The sequence below is a fragment of the Anomaloglossus baeobatrachus genome, chromosome 1, assembly GCF_048569485.1.
Source record: "Anomaloglossus baeobatrachus isolate aAnoBae1 chromosome 1, aAnoBae1.hap1, whole genome shotgun sequence".
In the NCBI taxonomy this organism is placed as follows: Eukaryota; Metazoa; Chordata; class Amphibia; order Anura; family Aromobatidae; genus Anomaloglossus; species Anomaloglossus baeobatrachus.
Window position 1 is genome coordinate 116,334,609 of NC_134353.1, and position 21,660 is coordinate 116,356,268.

The 21,660-nt window shown below is 46.9% G+C and overlaps 1 protein-coding gene across 10 annotated transcripts in view; it reads right to left on the reverse strand.

The window, feature by feature from the left end:
• Positions 1–21,660, reverse strand: part of APBB2 (amyloid beta precursor protein binding family B member 2) — a 556,523-nt gene that overhangs the window by 298,840 nt on the left and 236,023 nt on the right. The window contains exon 1 of one of the 10 annotated variants that reach the window (XM_075346991.1): positions 18,844–19,000. The exons of the other annotated variants lie outside the window; for them this stretch is intronic. Within the exon in view, the coding sequence (XP_075203106.1) occupies positions 18,844–18,892 (49 nt within the window). The 5' untranslated portion in view covers positions 18,893–19,000. Of the gene's footprint in view, positions 1–18,843; positions 19,001–21,660 lie in introns of those variants that run through there. 10 annotated transcript variants of the gene reach the window in all.

A 21,660-nucleotide genomic window follows, 5' to 3' on the forward strand; every position in this document is an offset into this window, starting at 1 on the left:
GCTGGTAAGACGGTCCCACGGATGGCTGCACTTGCTCTCCCGGTAGGTGACGGTGATGTCCCTTTTCCTAGCACCTTTGTGTACTTGTTGGTTGCGATGGGTCCCCACCGGTAACCCGCTCCCCGGCTTCAAGCTGGACCGGGGGAGCTCTACTCTTTGCCCGCAGGCGCTGGCCCTAAGAAACTGGTGCCTTGGCGGTGGCGGTGTCTCTCTTACACTGGCTGGGCTGTTGCCTTCAATCGGGACTTGGTTGTTGGGGGATCTACGTCCCCTTCACTGACGGATTCGGCAAATTATGGCGACTCCAAGCCTTGCCGGGGTCCGAGAGGCCCCTGCCCTGGTGCTGACTGTCCTTCGGAACACTGCTCCAGACCGCCGGGCACACAGCCTACGGGGTCCTTCCAGGAACTTCCAAACGGTCCCCCTCCAGACAGTCACCGCCGTTGCTGACCTTGCTGACCTGTCCTGCACACAGCTGGACTACTTCAGGCTTTCTCTCCGTCACCACTCTTGCTTTCCTTCTTTACCACTTCACTTCACTTCTACTTTCACTTAGTTGTTTTTTTTCAAGCCCTGCCTGGGCTACTCTCTCATGTCCCTCCCTGGACTCAACTGCCTGGTTTCTCCCGCCTCCAGAACTGTGAACTCCTCGGTGGGCGGAGCCAACCGCCTGGCCCACCCCCTGGTGTGAATCATCAGTCTCTGGAGGAAAGCAACAAGGATTTTTGGTTAGCTTAGATGTTCCTACCTGGGATGTAGGGTGTGGTCTTGTGTGACCTGTGTCCCCTGGCTTGCCCAGGGCGACACATTCCCCCTTAGCAAAATGCAGACCGTCTGCGGGCTGCCGTCCAACACCGGTTTTATTTTTCTGTAAAAGATAACAGGGTAAAATAATAACATATGTACATTTTTAATAAATCTTCCCATAACGGGAGGCACATTTCTTTAACGTTGCATAACGGTTTACGGTTACGGTTTCCGCTCTCTCCCACCCAAGCAACCTGGCCCTGATGCTGCCCCTAAAGCCCAGGCAGCACCCCTTGACCCACAGTCCAGCACACGGTACCCGAGCGGGATCTGTCCTTCCCTCCAGAGGGTAGCCACCGGTTCCTTTGGTGGCTGGGCCCCAGCCTGCTCTGCTCAGGGCCCTCCCTCCAACCTGCCTCTCCGGAGGCGGCATTGCGGAAAACGGTAATGGCAAACAACATATTTACAAGCCACTAACGTTTGTGGTTGCCCTGCAAGTTCACGGGCTTGTCCATGGATAGTCCTCCATGCAAAAACTTTTAACGGTCCCCACGGGGACAACGGTGCCGGCTCCAGCCGGTTGCAAATCACGGTAAATCAGGTGAAACTTCGGTAATTATTTTCTTATCATTCTTTCAACAACAAACAAAGTGGTGGTCCCAACGGGGACGGTGCTACGGGCATCCGCTGCCCTACTCCGGACTTTCAGGCTCCAGTGCTCCTTCCAAGGGAGGGGGCGCGGCGCTTGCTCGGGCCTCTGGGCTGCCCCTCAATTTAGCGTCCAGCGCAAACCACCCCCGCTCCCCACAGTGCCGGGTGTATTGCAGGATATCGCCCGGCATCAGGTTGCGGCCGGGATGCTCTTCAGGCAGGTGGGCATTCACATCCCGCCGGGCTACAAATACCTCGGCCTCCAGGCCCGGCTCGTAAATGAACCCGTAGCCCCGGCGGACATCAAACCGCCTCACCTGCCCCTCGTACAAAGGACCCCGGACACGGAACGTTGCTTGCCGGAGGTTCTCTTTCTCCCGGATCACTCTGGCCACCAGTTCGGCCTTCTTCCGCTCCCTCTCGGCGATCTCCAGGCCCAGCGGTACCGGCTCCCTATCTCAATACGGCGCTGCTGCCAGCGCCGGCGCACGGGTCGGGCCCCGCGGGACATCCTGGACGTTGCCCACTGTCAGGAATCTGGGCGGCATGTCCCGCGGTGTCTTGGCCTTGAGCTCTGCCTTGCAGCAACAACCCGGCGATACCTCAGCCGAGGTGTGGGGGATGGGCATAGGGGCTTTCCGCTGCTGGGCCTTCGGCTCGGAGCGGGTCATCGGCTCCGGCTCGGGGGATTTTTCAGGGGATGCCTTCTGTTTCACTTTCGGCGTCTTCCACGGTAACACCTCCGGTGTGCCGCGGGCTCCGGCTACAGGTCGGCCCGCCTGGGCGGGGACGCTGAGTACTGCTACCGGTTGCGGTGGTAGCAGGCCTAGTGGCGGGGTCACGGCCCCCGGGACGGGTGGCGAGGGAGGCAGCGGGGGGAGAGAGCTTGGACCGGGCCCCACAGCCGCGATGACCGGCCCTTCAAGGGCATCGGGACGTGGGTCACTCACCCTCCCTTTCTCCGCCTCCTCCTCGCGTCTCCGCACGGTGGCTATAACATCCGCCATGTCGGCCTCCCACTCCTCCATGAGGAGCTGCATCCTGACCTGCAGCCTTTGGTAGAGCTGCGCGGTTCGGATCTCCACCCACGCCGCGGTTCCAGGCGCGGGGGCTACGGTGTCGCGGGACGGCATCCACATGATGGCTTCTCTTTCCAGGAACGGTATGTGTGCAGAGTCCTGGCGTCCCTGCTTTTACAGCTGCAGCTACATGCGTCCAGCCGCCATCACGTCCCCCTTAGCTCTTTTCGGCCCCTCCTCTCTCGGGGCGGGGTTTTGGCCTTCGCGCCTCTACTACTCGAGAAGACGCTCAAGCGGGAACTTTTCGCGCCAAAGATGGCGGCTTCTGAAATTTTTCTGCCGGATACCTCCGGCGGTAACAAGGCGCACCTCTACCAGATGGCAGAGCGGTAAGATCCTGTTCGTGACGCCAAGTTGTCACAGGCGGGGAGGAGGGTGTCAGCACACTACGCTCGCCCCCTTCTGCTCGGGTCCGGCGGCCGCTGCTCAGTGGTGGCTCGAGCTGTAGGCCGGATCCCGGGGGTTCTCGAGCGGCACTCCTCGCCCGTGAGTGAAAGGGGTTTCTGGGGTGCGGGAATTGGTTATTGTCCGTGACGCCACCCACGGTTGTGGTGATTTCACCACCGCTGCTCAATACGGGGGTCCCGGGGATGGTGATGCGGAGCAGCCAGGTGTTGTGTTGCCCCTCCGTGGGTAGGGGTTGGTGATCCCGGGGCCCGGTGATGGCTTGGGAGGTGCAGGGCCTGGTGGGCGCAGGGACGCGGGGGCAGCGCTGTGCCTTGCGGCACTGTGGTACTCACTCAGCCTGAGACGTTGACACAGTTTTTACGGTAAACCAAACGGCTGGTAAGACGGTCCCACGGACGGCTGCACTTGCTCTCCCGGTAGGTGACGGTGATGTCCCTTTTCCTAGCACCTTTGTGTACTTGTTGGTTGCGATGGGTCCCCACCGGTAACCCGCTCCCCGGCTTCAAGCTGGACCGGGGGAGCTCTACTCTTTGCCCGCAGGCGCTGGCCCTAAGAAACTGGTGCCTTGGCAGTGGCGGTGTCTCTCTTACACTGGCTGGGCTGTTGCCTTCAATCGGGACTTGGTTGTTGGGGGATCTACGTCCCCTTCACTGACGGATTCGGCAAATTATGGCGACTCCAAGCCTTGCCGGGGTCCGAGAGGCCCCTGCCCTGGTGCTGACTGTCCTTCGGAACACTGCTCCAGACCGCCGGGCACACAGCCTACGGGGTCCTTCCAGGAACTTCCAAACGGTCCCCCTCCAGACAGTCACCGCCGTTGCTGACCTTGCTGACCTGTCCTGCACACAGCTGGACTACTTCAGGCTTTCTCTCCGTCACCACTCTTGCTTTCCTTCTTTACCACTTCACTTCACTTCTACTTTCACTTAGTTGTTTTTTTTCAAGCCCTGCCTGGGCTACTCTCTCATGTCCCTCCCTGGACTCAACTGCCTGGTTTCTCCCGCCTCCAGAACTGTGAACTCCTCGGTGGGCGGAGCCAACCGCCTGGCCCACCCCCTGGTGTGAATCATCAGTCTCTGGAGGAAGGCAACAAGGATTTTTGGTTAGCTTAGATGTTCCTACCTGGGATGTAGGGTGTGGTGGTGTGTGACCTGTGTCCCCTGGCTTGCCCAGGGCGACACAAATACATCTCATCTGGGTTTCCATACTGCACACTCATAGTTCCCCCACCACAAACACAGTGGTATCTCCCAATTCAGTAGTAGGAAGTCTCACAAAGATATCAAAATGGTGAGACAGCAGAGCACCAAATGTTGGCTTCCTTTTCATAAAAGGTCAGAATTATTATAAATAAATGAGATTTTGTTTAGTTTTTCTTATTATTTATATCACATTTTAATTTTTTTCATTTCCTGATGTTTTCCAGGAGGTCATAGGTTTTCTTCAAACGCTACATAATTTGGCATAATCATCTCTTCCCTTTGTATCCATCTTTTTATTTTTACTCTTCAGATCTCCTATTTTGACAGTCACGCTAAGCCAGTGTCACTTCTGATTGTGTTCATCCCCTCATTTCTCATTTTTTCCACATATCACATCAGTTACTATCCACAGCCACTTTTCAAGTCTCCGGTCTTACTTATGTGCAATCTACAGTCATGACCAAAAGTTTTGAGAATGACACCAAAATTATATTTTCACATCTGTTGCCCTCTGGTTTTTAGTTGTGTTTGTCTGATGTTTACATCACATGCAGAAATATAATTGCAATCATATTATCAGTACCAAAAGGTTATATTGACAGTTAGAATGAGTTAATGCAGCAAGTCACTATTTGCAGTGTTGACCCTTCTTATTCAGGACCTCTGTCATTCTCCCTGGCATGCTCTCAATCAACTTCTGGACCAAATCCTGACTGATAGCTGTCCATTCTTGCATAAGCAATGCTTGCATTTTGCCAGAATTTGTTGGTTTTTGTTTGTCCACCCGTCTCTTGATGATTGCCCACAAGTTCTCAATGGGATTAAGATCTGGGGAGTTTCCAGGCCATGGACCCAAAATCTCTATGTTTTGTTCCATGAGCCATTTAGTGATCACCTTTGCTTTATGGCAAGGTGCTCCATCATGCTGGAAAAGGCATTGTTGGGCGCCAAACTGCTCTTGGACAGTTGGGAGAAGTTGCTCTTGGAGGACATTCTGGTACCATTCTTTATTTATGTCTGTGTTTCTAGGCAAGACTGTGAGTGAGCCGATTCCCTTGGCTGCAAAGCAACCCCAGACATGAATCGTTTCAGGATGCTTAACAGTTAGCATGAGACAAGACTGGTGGTAGCGCTCACCTCTTCTTCTCCTAATAAGCTGTTTTCCAGATGTCCCAAACAATCGAAAAGGGGATTCATCTGAAAAAATGACTTTACCCCAGTCCTCAGCAGTCCACTCCCTGTACCTTTTACAGAATATCAGTCGGTCCCTGATGTTTTTTCTAGAGAGAAGTGGCTTCTTTGCTGCCCTCCTTGAAACCAGGCCTTGAGTCTCCGCCTTACAGTGCGTGCAGAAGCACTCACACCAGCCTGCTGCCATTGCTGAGCTAGCTCGGCACTGCTGGTAGTCCGATCCCGCAGCTGAAACAGTTTTAAGATACGGTCCTGGCGTTTGCTGGTCCTTCTTGGGCGCCCTGGAGCCTTTTTGGGAACAATGGAAGCTCTCTCCTTGAAGTTCTTGATGATGCGATAGATTGTTGACTGAGGTGCAATCTTTGTAGCTGCGATACTCTGCCCTGTTAGGCCATTTTTGTGCAGAGCAATGATGGCTGCACGTGTTTCTTTAGAGATAACCATGGTTAACTGAAGAGAAACAATGATACCATGCACCAGCCTCCTTTTAAAGTGTCCAGTGGTGTCATGCTTACTTAATCATGACTGATTGATCGCCAGCCCTCTCCTCATCAACACCCACACCTGTGTTAATGGAACAATCACTAAAACAATGTTAGCTGCTCCTTTTAAGGCAGGAATGCAATGATGTTGAAATGTGTTTTGGGGGTTAAAGTTCATTTTCGTAGCCAATATTGACTTTGCAAGTAATTGCTGTTAAGCTGATCACTCTTTATGACATTCTGGAGTATATGCAAATTGTAATTAGAAAAACTTAAGCAGTAGACCTTGTAAAAATTAATATTTGTAGCATTCTCAAAACTTTTGGCCATGACTGTATAGTAGACTTTTACATAGACTCGGAACCCTTTACTAGAACAACCTTGGTATATTTCTAAATACTGTTCGGCTTTTCTAGACTCCAACTTATATTAATCTTACTTCTCATTGCTGGACACTATCCAGCTCCATGATGACCTTGGTAGTAAACAAATATGGTGTTAAATGAGGTATAGATAATTGTATAGATTCTAATGATTTGTTTACTACAAGAGCTTCCTTCAAGGACATATGCAGTGCAGAGTATGTAGTGTACAATAGGCAATGACATCGACCATAGGCTTTTCTCTATTATAACAATACAAATCACCATGAATACTTGAGGTTGTGCACATTTTACCAAGACAGACAGTTCCTCCGTTACTGCCTCTATGTTGTCTGACTTCAGACAAAGGAGCTGTCAGTCAAGCAGGATGAGAAGGTGGTAGGCAGGGAACAGAGCTGGAGTGACAGAACAGATTTGCCATGTAAAGGTATTGTTGAACTTGTCCTTGAAAGAGTTAAGCGGGCTTTACACGCTGCGACATCGCTAATGCGGAGTCGTTGGGGTCACGGAATTCGTGACGCACATCCGGCCGCATTAGCGATGCCGTTGCGTGTGACACCGATAAGCGATTTTGCATCGTTGCAAAAACGTGCAAAATCACTAATCGGCGACATGGGGGTCCATTCTCAAATCTCGTTACTGCAGCAGTAACGAGGTTGTTCCTCGTTCCTGCGGCAGCACACATCGCTCCGTGTGACGCCGCAGGAACGAGGAAGCTCCACTTACCTGCCTCCCGGCCGCTATGAGGAAGGAAGGAGGTGGGCGGGATGTTACGTCCCGCTCAGCTCCGCCCCTCCGCTGCTATTGGGCGGTAGTTCAGTGACGTCGCTGTGACGCCGCACGGACCGCCCCCTTAGAAAGGAGGCGGTTCGCCCGTCACAGCGACGTCGCCGGACAGGTATGTATGTGTGACGGCTGTTGTGCGACACGGGCAGCGATTTGCCCGTGTTGTGCAACAGATGGGGGCGGGTACCCACACTAGTGATATCGGGACCGATATCGCAGTGTGTAAAGTAGCCTTTACCTTTTACAAGAAGACCTTTATACATGTTGGTGTGCACATGTTTCTATTGAGGTCTTTTTTCTTCTTGTACAATTGTTATATTCCCTCATAGTTGTAGCACTCAACTTTATTCAATTCATGAATATTTATTGGGCATATGTGCACCCTGTTTTCTATGTATATGAAAGAGTTACTTACGCATATAAATAGTTTGGGGTTTGAAAACTTATGGACAGATTCCCTTTAATTAGCCGGTCCATTCCTTCGTTACCAAGAAATCACTATTTGAATCAATATAAAAATGAGGCTAAACGACTTTCAGCCTTCTGCTGGTGAGAGCAAAGACTTGGGAAGTGCTTCCACATGCCTAAAGCACTTAAGCCTCATTTGCATATTGATTTAAACTGTGATTTCTTGGTAATGGAAGATTGGACTGGTAAGAATGGAAAACTTAAAAAAAAAATTGGCTTAACCACCATCCTCAAATATATAGATAAAAACTGTGAGGAAATCCTTATTTCTTCATAGATATCACTGCATATTATTATAAGATGGTGATCTATCCTTATGGAAAAAAAAAAAAGAGTATCATGCAAATGAAGTTGGAAGAAATGAAAAGCACTCACCAAAAGTAGATAAATTCTTCATTGGTAGCAATCCATTGAAAAGGTATGGATGGAAATGTCTTTGCAAGACCTACATGCGCATACCAACAGTTTGGGGGTGAAATCTACTGCCAGCTTCCCTTTAACTTTAATTTATGACCCCTTAAGAGGATCTATCTCCAGGTTGTTCATGTTAAACTGGCTGTAACATAGTTGCAAAGCTAAATAAAAAAATGTTGTTTTTTTTAATTTTTAATCTTTGTTGCAGAGATATTAATTTGTCAAATATATATTATATTTATGTTATGCCCAACTGGGAATTAGCAGATATTTTTCTCTGGGGGTGTGTACTTCTTCCCTGACATGGCATTGGCCATTCATAATCAATCAATTATAAGCAGGAAGCAACACATAGGAGGGAAAAGAAGACACCCCCACAATAGATGAGAACAGGCTTTCTTCTGTGTGAGACATATAATGACAGACATTCCCCATGTTCTTATTGATCTCATTGTAGAGTGATTACTAACATTTATCAGGATTGCAGTATCCATAAGAACGAAAGGCACTCACCAAGACTTGCTGTAACGGGATTTTATTTCCATATTGGACTCATTGAAGTGCCAGAGATTAGTGCGAAACGGCCGTCGTCCCACATGCTACGTGCACCCCCCTCCCTCACTGTTGCAACCTGTAGTCCAATGTGTAACTAAAGTCCCGTTACAGCAAGTCTTGGCGAGTGCCTTTTGTTCTTATGGATACTACAATCTTGGAAGTCTCTGTATTTGTAATGATCACCATGGACTGATTGTTATACTACTGCCATATAGTGCGAGCTTGAGCAGCAGACAGTCAAGTGTTTAGCATGTCTATTGCAAGCTATTTGCAGTTAGCCACATGAAGTGTTAACTGTTTAGTGCCCAGTTTTTCTTTCAACATTGTTGCTACTAATATATATCAGCTTTCATGTCATGCAGTCAGTGTGGGAACAGTACAGCAGAGCTGAGTTATGTCTAATCTCATTACAAACACCTCTGTACTTGCAGCTCTTCTCTCATACTACTGCCAGCACTGCTGTATCCCCTCCTCTCTCAAAGCTGAAGAAGTGTTGGTAATGACACTCATCGTTGCTTCTACTCCCCCCAGTTCGGATTATCATAAATTGTAAAATATGTCTACATTGGAGAGAAGAAATTAAAAAATAAAAACGCATTTTTATTCAGCTCTGATATTTGGCCAATTTACCATGCTCAAACTAGTAAAAGATTTTCTTTAAAGGGCAACTATCAGACTGGAGATGCAGTCTTATCTCATGTTATATATCAGGAGGAGGTGAACAGATTGAAAAACTTTTATTTTATTCAAATAAATTCCTGCTTTCTGCACTGCGGTTCAGTGGGTGGTGTTAATCAGTGATTGATAGCGATCTCTGTATGTATTACAAAGGGAAAACTGTTAATCACTGATTAGGACCACCCACAGGACAGAATGGGACTATCATCCATCCTATTCTAGTGACAGGTCCAGCTTATCTAATGATACTGCTACTGTTTAGCTATCTTCCTGTGTTCTGTTTGCCAAGCAAGGGCATTGGACAAGGTCAAGGTCAACTCACATTAAAAAAAAGGTGGTCAGAAGATTAGAAAAATATTTGCAGAAAAATAAGGAAAAAATTGTGTAAATAAAATTAATCGGAGTTTAGCTAAATGTAAAAGACAGGTGAATATTTATGAAAACACTAGAAGGTGGCCCGATTCTACGCATCGGGTATTCTAGAATTTACGTATTGTGTAGTTCATGTATGATTTTTGTTTTATATATATATATATATATATATATATATATATATATATATATATATATAGATGTTGTTGTGTGTAGTTACCAAGTGTTTGTGTAGGGCGCTGTACATGTTCTGGGTTTTGTCTGGGTGTGGTGGGGGGTGAGAGCGGTGTTGTATGTGTGTTGCGTGTGTTGCGTTGTTTGTGGAGCGCTGTGTGTCTGTAGCGTTGTGTGTGTGTGTGTTGCGTGGTTTGTGTGTGTGTGGTGTGTTTTGGGGGGAGGTATGTTTTGTGCAATGTGTGTGTTGTGCGGTATGTGCGTATATTTGTGTGTGCCGCGGTGTTTGTGTGTTGGGTGTTGTGTGTGTGCAGCGTTGTCTGTGTGTGTGGGTGTCTGTGTAGGGCAGTTGTTTGTGGTTCCCAGTGTGTGTGTGTGGTGTGTTGTGCAGTGCGCGCGTGTGTGTGTGTGTTGGGGGGAGGTGTGCACTTCCCATCGTGCTCCATCCCCATGCAGCGCACTCCCCATCGTGCTCCATCCCCCATGCAGCGCACTCCCCATCGTGCTCCATCCCCTATGCTGCGCACCCCTCATCATGCTCCATCTCCCATGCTGCGCACTCCCAAACGTGCTCCATCCGCCATGCTGCGCACTCCCAAACGTGCTCCATCCACCATGCTGCGCACTCCCAAACGTGCTCCATCCGCCATGCTGCGCACTCCCAAACGTGCTCCATCCGCCATACTCCGCACTCCCTATTGTGCTCCATCCCCCATGCAGCGCACTCCCCATCGTGCTCCATCCCCTATGCTGCGCACCCCCCATCGTACTCCATCTCCCATGCTGCGCACTCCCAAACGTGCTCCATCCGCCATGCTGCGCACACCCAAACGTGCTCCATCCGCCTTGCTGCGCACTCCCAAACGTGGTCCATCCGCCATGCTGCGCACTCCCAAACGTGCTCCATCCGCCATACTCCGCACTCCCCATCGTGCTGCATCCCCCATGCTGCGCACTCCCAAACGTGCTCCATCCGCCATGCTGCGCACTCCCAAACGTGCTCCATCCGCCATGCAGCGCACTCCCAAACGTGCTCCATCCGCCATGCTGCGCACTCCCAAACGTGGTCCATCCGCCATGCTGCGCACTCCCAAACGTGCTCCATCCGCCATGCTGCGCACTCCCAAACATGCTCCATCCGCCATGCTGTGCACTCCCAAACGTGCTCCATCCGCCATGCTGCGCACTCCCAAACGTGCTCCATCCGCCATGCTGCGCACTCCCAAACGTGCTCCATCCGCCATGCTGCGCACTCCCAAACGTGCTCCATCTCCCATGCTGCGCACCCCCCATCGTGCTCCATCCCCCATGCTGCACGAGCATCAGCCTCACTACCCACAGCATCAGCCTCTCTGCCCGCAGCATCAGCCTCTCTCCTCCCAGCATCAGCCTTTTCGGTCCCCAGCATCAGCCTCTCTCCTCCCAGCCTACCCCAGCCTCAGCCTCCCCCAGCATCAGCCTCTCTCCTCCCAGCCTACCCCAGCCTCAGCCTTCCCCAGGATCAGCCTCTCTCCTCCCAGCCTCCTCCAGCACGCCGTGCTCCTCTGCCGACACTCACAGATCCGATCGCATACACTCACACACACACACACACACACACGATCGCATACACTCACACACACCCGATCGCATACACTCACGCACACACACATTGACGATATTGCACATACGTGCTCACAGTCACAACATCCGGAGATACCACATGCTTCTGGCCATGTGATCCTCCGGCAGGTCCTGGAAGCTCACAGCACAGTATCGCCGCCGAGAAGCAAGCGATATCCCAGGATGTTGTGAGTGTGTGGATGCGATGTGATGTGTGTGAGGTGTGTGTGAGAGTGAGTGTGATCTGATGTGTGTGTGTGTATGTGTGTGTGTGTGTGTGCTGTTATGTGTGTGCGTGTGTGTATGTTCTGCCGCTGCAGGACCTTGATGCGCTGGTAACTATGCTACCATGGTTACCAGCGTATCTCGTCCCCCGCTCGCATGGGAGCCCACACCAGCATACGCCGGCCAGCCCCAGCAATGCGAGGGTATGTGTCGGCTGGTTTGGCGGCGTACGCTGATGTGGGCTCCCGGGGGTACAGTACTCACCTGGAAGTCGTGGCTCCGTGACCGTGTCGGTTCGGGGAATGCGTGGGGGGGCGGGGCCAGAGCTAGCGTGCATTGCGTGAGGGGGGCGGGGCGTGGCCGAGTTGCCAATGCCTGCAGGGTGCCGGGGCGAGAGGCCAATCTGTGGGGGGGCGGAGCCTGGGCGAGCAGCCGGCCAATCCGTGTGGGGGCGCAGCCTGGGCGAGCGGCCAATACGTGTGGGGGGCGGGGCCATGGCGAGCCCAGCGGCCAATGAGCTTTGTGTCACCGTAAGGACACAATTTTGGAGCAAGACAGACAGACAGACAGACAGACAGAATAAGGCAATTATATATATAGATTATTTTTTCTCGCTGCAGGTAGTTGTGTTTTACCGCTTGCAATAACTTTTCCTGCCCCTGTTAAAATATGAAGTCATTTAGAAATGTTCCTTATTGATGGAGACGGAGACTTCGTATTATTCAGAGCAGTTGATTTCATAATGTGGAAACTGGCTCCCTTGGGAAGGAAAGGACATGATTAGCTCTTTGCAGGACTGCCTGCACCCTGAGAAAAAATAATGTTTAATTACAGGAGACAAAGAAAACAAATCTGGAACAATCTCATTGTTTTTCTGTGTTTAAGATAGAAAGAAAAAATGAGAAAGAAAAATGTTTGAAGAACAAACAATAACCAAGTGTATGATAGCGCTAGAACACAATACATAAAGGTAAGGTGATAAAACGTGGCAGAGCTTCCTTCTTTGAGTATTCACGCTTAGTCGAGGTTGTAATAATGGGAAGACGTTTTAGCTAAATCCCAAGCAAAAAAAAAAGGAAGATATTAATCTTACAGTTAATGGTGTCTACTCCAACAAATAAAGCCTTGTCTAGTCTATGTCATTTTATAGCTTGTAATTATTTATTAAATAATACATGAATGCGGCTGTGAGGAATGTCAATGATCATCACAGGGCTGACACGAGGACACGAGCCTAAAATGGCCCCATAGGTCAGGAGTGGATGTAGCTGGTATGTCTATACCAGGAGGTCAAGTTCTGCAATCTAATCCAAGGTTTTGTAGTTGTTCCAAGTTGCAAACGTTAAATAATTTTGGCATAAACAGGCATTTAGGGTTGTGAACACTGTCTGCCATGATAAAATAGTGAAAATTAAAAGAGTGCAGAACATACACAGAGACAAAAGCCCATTACATAAAACTAAATATCCCCATTATGGTGCCAGGTCTTGCCACAAATGATCATTCTTACCAACACATCAATATGTAAAATAGCTATATTTCAGTTTATCCCCAAGAAAAGATACCCAACGAAAGGATGGACGTCCATTTTTGGGATGTAAATACCATCCCTTTTTGAACAACGACATGCCCAAATTGGCTTTGGTAAGATTTCTTCTAAAGGCCGCTTTACACGCTGTGATATCGTGACAGATATCGCTAGCGTGCGTACCCGCCCCCATCGGTTGTGCGACACAGGCAAATCGCTGCCCGTGGTGCACAACATCGCGCGGACCCGTCACACTACTTACCTGCCTACCGACGTCGCTGTGACCGGCGAACCGCCTCCTTTCTAAGGGGGCGGTTCGTTCAGCGTCACAGCGACATCACAGCAGCATCAGTGAACCACCGCCCAATAGAAGCAGAGGGGCGGAGATGAGCGGGACGTAACATCCCGCCCACTTTATTCCTTCCTCATTGCCGGCGGCCGCAGGTAAGGTGAGGTTCCTCATTCCTGCGGTGTCACACATAGCGATGTGTGCTGCCGCAGGAGCGACAAACTACTTCGTACACCAATCAGCAGCGATATTTGAGAATGGATCCCCATGTCACCGATTGAGCGATTTTGAACATTTTTGCGACGATTCAAAATCGCTCATAGGTGTCACACGCAAAGATATCACTAAAGCGACTGGATGGGCGTCACAAATTCCGTGACCCCAACGAGATCGTTTGGGCGATGTCGCAGAGTGTAATGCCCGCTTAAAAATGAGGTTGTCATGCTACGGGCGGGGTAAGCACGTTCAAACTGACCGAAGTCTGACGCACAACGAAAAAACAACACAAACTTGGGGGGACACCAGGGACACAATACAACGGAGGTCCCTGCCGCTAGGGAAAGGGGTGAGAGGGCACCTCCTAAACTCACCTCAAGCTGACTCCTAAGCTCCCTAGTGTCCCTATACAATTTTTTTCAACCTCTCCATGAGCAGGATACGTTGGGCCCTCAGCTGGCCTAAAATACACCCTGCCTAGTGAGTAGGCCGACGAGTTCACTAGACTCACCACCACAATATGGAAACACAAGGGAAGGAAAACAAACAGAGGAAATACCGCAACACAAAAGGATAAAGGTTGGCTTCTTGGAACGCTCCAACACAGCTCCTTCCACCAAGGGGGCCAGTATACAATTGAGTTTGTATCTTCAGCAGGGAAACACCTCTATTTAAACCTGAAGGGCGTGACTACAAAGGTACTGCAGCTGAAGCACTAAAACAGAGATTGCTGGAGAAGCTGCCAGCAGTAAAACTGACATTAAACATTTAGGCACCAAAGGAAACAAAACCAAGTTTAAATGTGGATAACCAGATGGAGATGAGAGGCTGCAGTCCAGAAGCTGTCACTAGTCTCCAAAAACAGAGAGACGACCATGACAGTGGTACTGTGTTTCCCCCATCCTTCATATTTGCTAACAACACAACGCCACTGAAGGGTGGGGTACCCCACAGGTTTTGATAACTAAATCAGAAGGAATAGGACTAACTAGGGCTGGTTTCCACATCCTCAAGGGCTCCACATCTGCTGTTTGACCTACTTCTATTGAATGTATGCCCATGGAGCAGAAATTGCTTAAGTGGTACTACTGTGAAACATATCTCCAAGGTGTAAAGTGTCAACCTTTTTCAGTGCAATTTTAAAAGTGATGTTTATCTTTTATTACATACTTGAGAAATACTATACCAGTAGGCCCTAAAATCCCAGAGTGAAATCAAAGTATTAACTCAATATATAATAGGAATTAAAGGACTTGTGTCATGAAACAACCTCTTTTTAAATAGAAACTAGTGATAATCTCATAATCAAAGTTGTCAGTTGTTATGAATAGGGAATGCAATCCGTGGTCCAACAATTCCCCTGCATGAAAATGAGGCTTTAAAATGAATGACTGATCATGTGAATATGTGGATGGTCAAAGTGAGAGCAACTCACTGGTGTGGCTCACAGGGAAAGGTGCCTTAAGAACATGTGGAAACAGTGAAAGAGGCATTTAAAGGGAACTGTCAGGTGATTTTGTAGTACTATTCTAATGTTATCTTTAAATAGTGCTTAAGAAGACCTTTCAGGATCAGTAACTTTTATAGCTCTACCTTATCCTGTTACCTTGCCATAAGCTCCATAGTATGCAGTGTAACTCAGTAGGGAGTCAAGTATATGTAAATAAAATTTGCATATTCACTGCTTCCTACTCCCACCTCTCAATGCATTATCACTGCTAAGAGGTGAGAAGGAGTATCCCTGGGGACTTCAATGTAAATTCAGTTCAGATTTATTATCACTGATACAGCACTGAAAGATGGGAGGGGGAGAAGTGAATTTGCAAGTTGTATTTACATATGCTTGACTAGTTACTACCTGACACTGAAGTCTAAAGGTCCCGTCACACACAACGAGATCGTTAACGAGATCGTTGCTGCGTCACCATTTGTGTGACACAGTAACGATCTTGCCAGCGATCTCGTTATATGTGACACCTACCAGCGATCAGGCCCCTGCTGTGAGATCGCTAGTCGTTGCCAAAGGGCCCGGACCATTTTCTTCAAAGGTGATGTCCTGCTGGGCAGGACACATCGCTGTGTTTGATACCTAACAATGACCTCCTATACAGGTCGCTCATCGTTATACAGGTCGCTCATCGTTATACAGGTCGCTCATCGTTACTGCATCGTTGGTAAGATCTGACTGTGTGACATCTCACCAGCGACCTCCCAGCGACTTACCAGCGATCCTTATCAAGTCGCATCGTTTTCGGCTTAAGGAGCTTACAACAAGATAACAGGATAAAGTAGAACAATAAAACTTGCTGATCCTGAAAGGTTTCCTTAAACCCTATTTAAAGATAACATTAGTATTGCACTATGAAATCATCTGAAAGGATAGGAAAATTGCCTATAAAATTATACCCAGAAGTCATTGGAGTAAATTGCTGCAAGGACAAAAGTAAGGTAAAATTTATTGGTTTGGGCTTATGAACCCCATCTCCCCCCCCCCATTTACCCCCCATTTATTTGTTTGGTGCCTACTGTGCCTATCTTATAACCACAATACAATCAGGTGCAAACCATTTGTGCTTTTGTATCAATTCTATAATAAAAATTATTACACTTACTGTACAAGTAATGAAATTTGCTTTGTTATGATAACCTCTGATCAATAGCTGAAGCCAAGCCAAGGATTTATCGAGACAAGGATCTTTTTTTCTGTGCACTCAAGCAAATTAAAATGATGTGCAGATTTAAAAATTAAGCTACTCAGCAGCATCTACATAAAGCTACACACATACTGCAGCAAACTCCCATATACCTAGAGTCAACATGTTCTTCCCAATCATTTCTGTGCAATAAAAACTAAGTTATCATAGTATGTGTGTTTATTTGTCCTCATTATATATAAAAAAATGACAAAATAACAAAAAAATTAATGAGTTCTGCTCGTAAGCAGGGCGACAACCAATAGTGTGGATATCGCTTCTCCCACAGGACTTGACTGGCCCAACTCGAGCATTTCTTGCCTCCATGCCTTCACACTACTGTGATCACAGGATTAAACCCATACCAAGAAAAGGTGGCCTATAGTAAGCATGATCAAGGCTCCTTGTAGGGGCTGCGAACATCATTAAACTATTACCATCAGGAACATGAAGTCCAGGCTTTCTCCTATCCTTAAATGACTCAAGTACATTCAGCAGTTCCTTATATGCAGCACCTACCACATAGATGCCAGTGAACGGGTTCAAACCACTCAAACATGGTGACCAGACCAACCTGGAATGACCTTCAAACAGGCCACATGTCTCTCTCTATGGTTTTCATGTACATTATAACTGCAACTGTGCTGTAATTTTAAGCCTTAAGAAGGTTCTCTGGTCAAAATAAAATTTGGAAAAGAGGATGGGATATGTAAAAAATAAACTCAATTATACTCAGCAATCAGCACCCACCTGAACCCGACAATTGGTGAAACAGTGATGTCATCGCTTCCGGTCTTTGCAAAGACCATGGAGAGGCTCACCCAAGATTTAGATGGGTGCCGGGAGGTGAGTATGAGTAAATTAGTTATCTTTTACATACAGTATCTTATCCCCTGGGCAAAATGTTATTTTAGCTACTTTTAAAAAAAGACAGCAAATGATTAAAAACCTTACCACGACATGTTCAACAATAACAACATGGAGCCATTCCTTAAAGAGGTTGTCCACTACTTTTACATTGCTTAACTATCCTTAAGCGGGCTTTACATGCAGCGATATTGCTAGCGATATCGCTAGCGAGCGTACCCGCCCCCGTCGGTTGTGCGTCACGGGCAAATCGCTGCCCATGGCGAACAACATCGCTAACACCCGTCACACTATACTTACCTGCCTAGCGACGTCGCTGTGGCCGGCGAACCGAATCCTTTCTAAGGGGGCGGTTCATGCGGCGTCACAGCGGCGTCACTAAGCGGCCACCCAATAGAAACGATGGGGCGGAGATGAGCGGGACGAACATCCCGCCCACCTCCTTCTTTCCTCATTGCGTGCAGCCGCAGGTACAATATTGTTCCTCGTTCCTTTGGTGTCACACTTAGCGATGTGTGCTGCCCCAGGAACGACGAACATCATACCTGCAACAGCTACAATAATCGGGATAGGAATGACTGGACAACGATCAACGATATGGTGAGTATTTTTGATTGTTAACGGTCGTTCCTGCAGTGTTACATGCAACAATATCACTAACGAGGCTGGATGTGCGTTACAAATTCCATGACCCCAACGACATATCGTTAGCGATGTCGTTGCGTGTAAAGCCCGCTTTAGGATAGGTTATCAATGTCAGATCGATTGGGGTCCGACACCACGCCCCCGCCGATCAGCTGTTCTTGGTCCCACTGGCAGTGACAGCAGGCAGCCGGAAAGGCTCAGTTCTGGAGCTGCTCCATCTTCTAGTAGTGGCCGCGGCTGGGAACTGCACATCCGCCTTCTATTCAGCTCAATAGCTGGATGTGTAGTACCTGGTCGCGGCCACTATCAGAAGATGGAGCAGCTCCAGAACTGAACATTTCTGGCTGCCTGCTGCCACAGCCGTCACCGAGATCAGCTGATCGGTGGGGGTGCGGGATTTTGGACCCCGGCCGATCTGACATTGATGACCTAGTAAATACAGGGGGCAACCTCTTTAAATATGAATTGATACATCCTTACACCCTATTTCTCTGCAGAATTAGGTGTATTTGCAACTCTGTAGTGTGACCGCGCCAAGTGACAACTCCTATAAGTTTTTCATTGGCAGAAATGTTAATACAATGCAAGGTCTGAAACAATATATTTTCACAAATTGACCCGAAAGAAAAATTATTTTAGTTGACATTTATTAGTGATTATTTCTTAGGCATCTCAACAACTTTTCATCCTCTATATCACAATAGTTACAAAGGCAAAGCAAATACCACTAGTAACTGGGGCTATGGTAGTAAATACTCTCTAGTACTTAAACAAAACTTCTATCCAATACAAATACATTCTTAATAGAATAATATGCCAGCGCTAATACTCATTACATAAGATAATACATTACTGAATGTTACTGGTGGCTCAATATGCTTGTGTTTCACAATTGTAGAGGCCTCGGTAATAATATTAACCACAAGAGGACTTGAGAAATGAAAAACCTTAAAACAGTGGTAAAAAAAAGTCTACTAATATAAATGGATCTCTTCAAGAACACAATTTCCACCGAGCAGCATTAACACTAACTTTATCATGGATCGATTCTCTGCCTGCCAGTCAGCAATCTTTTGCCGCATAAAATCACAAAGCTGTTGCAGTAAATTTGATGCACACAACAATACGAGTCCATATAATAGATAAAAAGTAAGAAAATAAGGGGCAACAAGTAGCTATTGTACTTACATAAGGATTCCTTTCTTTGGACGTGTCCTAGCTGTCCTGCTATCAGCATCCTTTGTTAGCTACAGGACAAGTAACTCCAATGAGCTTCATTCTTTCCATCCATGAAGAACAGTAGATCCCAAACTATGATAGTTAGGAGCAGGGATGTGTGATGCCCGGTTTCCCAAATCTATAGGCATATGGTGATTTTGGAGAGGAGGATTTGAAAGATGCAAATGAAGGGGAGTTGGTTACCTTCTCCAACAATAAGGAGTCTATACAGACACCACATGTTGATCTCCGGAAGGAGGACTGTCCTCACCAGCCAGACAGCGGCTACCGGAGCAATAAAGAAATTATAGCCCTGTGTGCAAACACATCACTACTCAATTGATTTCCCAGAGACATTGATGTATTTCATGACCGATTCTGTTTAGGACGCCAGCTTTGGAGGGAATAAATTCAAAGCCGTAAGTAAGTGATCATCAATCGCACGGCTACATTAACATCTCTACTTCCAGATGGACACAGAATTTAATAATTCTATACTACCTTAATGAACACGAAGCACCACTACAGACCCGTCATTTAAATTTTAAGCATTAAAGGTCCATGGCATGGCTACATTTATACACTCTGCTAATTATTCTTTATGCAAATAGATACAGAAAGTTATTAAATGTGAACACTCAATTCATGAAATTGAAAAAAAAAATATCAAATTGTTCTCACAGCTTCTAACCTTCCTCTCGCCGAAGGTGCATTGCAGCACTGGACTCAATTGATTTAGTGGATGTGTTCTATTAGCGAGAGTGCTCCTCTCATCTCATAGTCCCTCCCTCTGTTATAATATATCATTAAGAGCAATGCCAAGAGCCGGTCTGGCACAGTGACCGAGGAAGAACTTTAATGCTGCAGATCAGAACAAAGAGACATTCCTAATATGTATCTTCAAGCTACAGCACATATATTCCCCAATGCAATATACATGTAGGTTCAGTAAAGTTGAAACTATGCTGTCAAGCAAAAGGTTCCATCTAGCCAAGAAATGAAATGGATCGATGGATTGTTTCTAGGTCACTGATCACATGGAAGGTCACTTTTAGAAAGATGGGCATGAACTTTCAGATGTTTGAGGATAAGGTATGGACAATTCAAGGCTGAAGCAGAGTGATGATGAGATTATGGTCAGGGATGAGTACAATTTTAGTTTAAAGGAAATGTCAACTAAACCTGATGGACCCCATTAACCCTTTAAAGAAGATGCTTCACTTGCTCGAAAAAAAAATACATTATATATATATATATATATACATATACACAGTATATATTACAAATAACCATGCTCCCCTGATGATGCCACGTCTTTCGGTTTTGCACTGCGCCATTCCATTGCGAAGATATTCACATTTGTTTTTTTGCTTTTGGAGCACAGTATGTGAAATCTCTCCTTGCAGTCCAACTGAATGTAAATTTTCAGAGATTTCCCTGGGGCCATGCACTTTCACGCCTCCCTCCCAGCTCAGCAGTTGGTCTACCAGACTTGGACACTGCTGAGATGACAGTGCCTGAGAAGGAAGGATTAAAGAACACATCCCTGAGGAAAACATAAAAAAGGAGACCTCAGGAACATTTACAAGGTGTTTATTCAAGTTTTTTTTGCAGTTCCCTTTTAATGTCCTATAATGCATATATCCATCACAGGTAATATACAAGTGGGTGTCAGCTTTCCAGTACATTATATGGTAAAGTACATGGTTCCAGTTAAACCTATAACTTGGCAAAAACCACTCAGACGGCTATGTTGATGCAAAAATAAGTAATGGCTTTTGGTAGAAGTGGAGGAAAAATGAAGCGCAAAAAAGAAATTGGTTTGCTTCCACCCTCTCCATCCCACCGAGTCTCTGGCTCTTTGGTTGATCAACGTCTATGATCTTAGGTATATGGAGGACTTGGCTCCATAGCTGTAATATCTTCTATGAAACATGGCTCACTCGGATGGAATTCCTACAAACTGATGAATAATCTTCCACACTCAGCTCCTAATCTTTTCCCTCTTAGATCAAAAGGCAGCTTTACTGGTTGCCTCAAATTCAGGACCTTGACTTCTCCATATTTTTTTCTTTTACTTGTTTTCTCTCCTCTTCCCTTGCTCCCTTCAGCTATAGCCAGGGTCTTCCCCTAACTTTATTCCTGTTCTACCCTGTGTATCCCCTGTTCTTCATTTGCCTTCTACTATTGTTCTTTTCTCCTTATAACAACACGTGTGGATCCATTGGTGTTTCGGTAGCAGTGGTCTGTGCATCACACACACATTGTTTGTGACATAAATGTTATGCCGATGTTGTACAATTTGTTGGAGTGGATTGGTCACCGCACTTCTAATAGAAAATATAATAAAAAGTAATCAAAATGTCATATGTACACCAAAACGGTATCGATAAAAATGACAACTCAGGACGGAAAAGAAAAGCTCTTACACATCTAAATCAACGGAAAAATAGAAAAGTCTCCGAAAATGGAGACACAATTTTTGTTTCATCACTGAAAGTTTCTTATTGCTGTAATGCACTGACCTCGAAAATAACATTGCCAGGTCACTTTTACCACACAATAAATGCTGTAAAATCGAAACCTAAAAAAATAATGGTGGAATTGCAGAGGTTTTATTTTCAATTTCACTTACTTTTATTTGTTCCCCCTTTTTTTGAGTACATCACATAGTAAAATGAATGTTATCCAAAACTGCAACTCTCTGTGACAGAATACAATCCATTTTGTTCATATAGAAACCATCTTGTCTTATAACTGCATGATGTCATAGGGCTCCGCTAACGC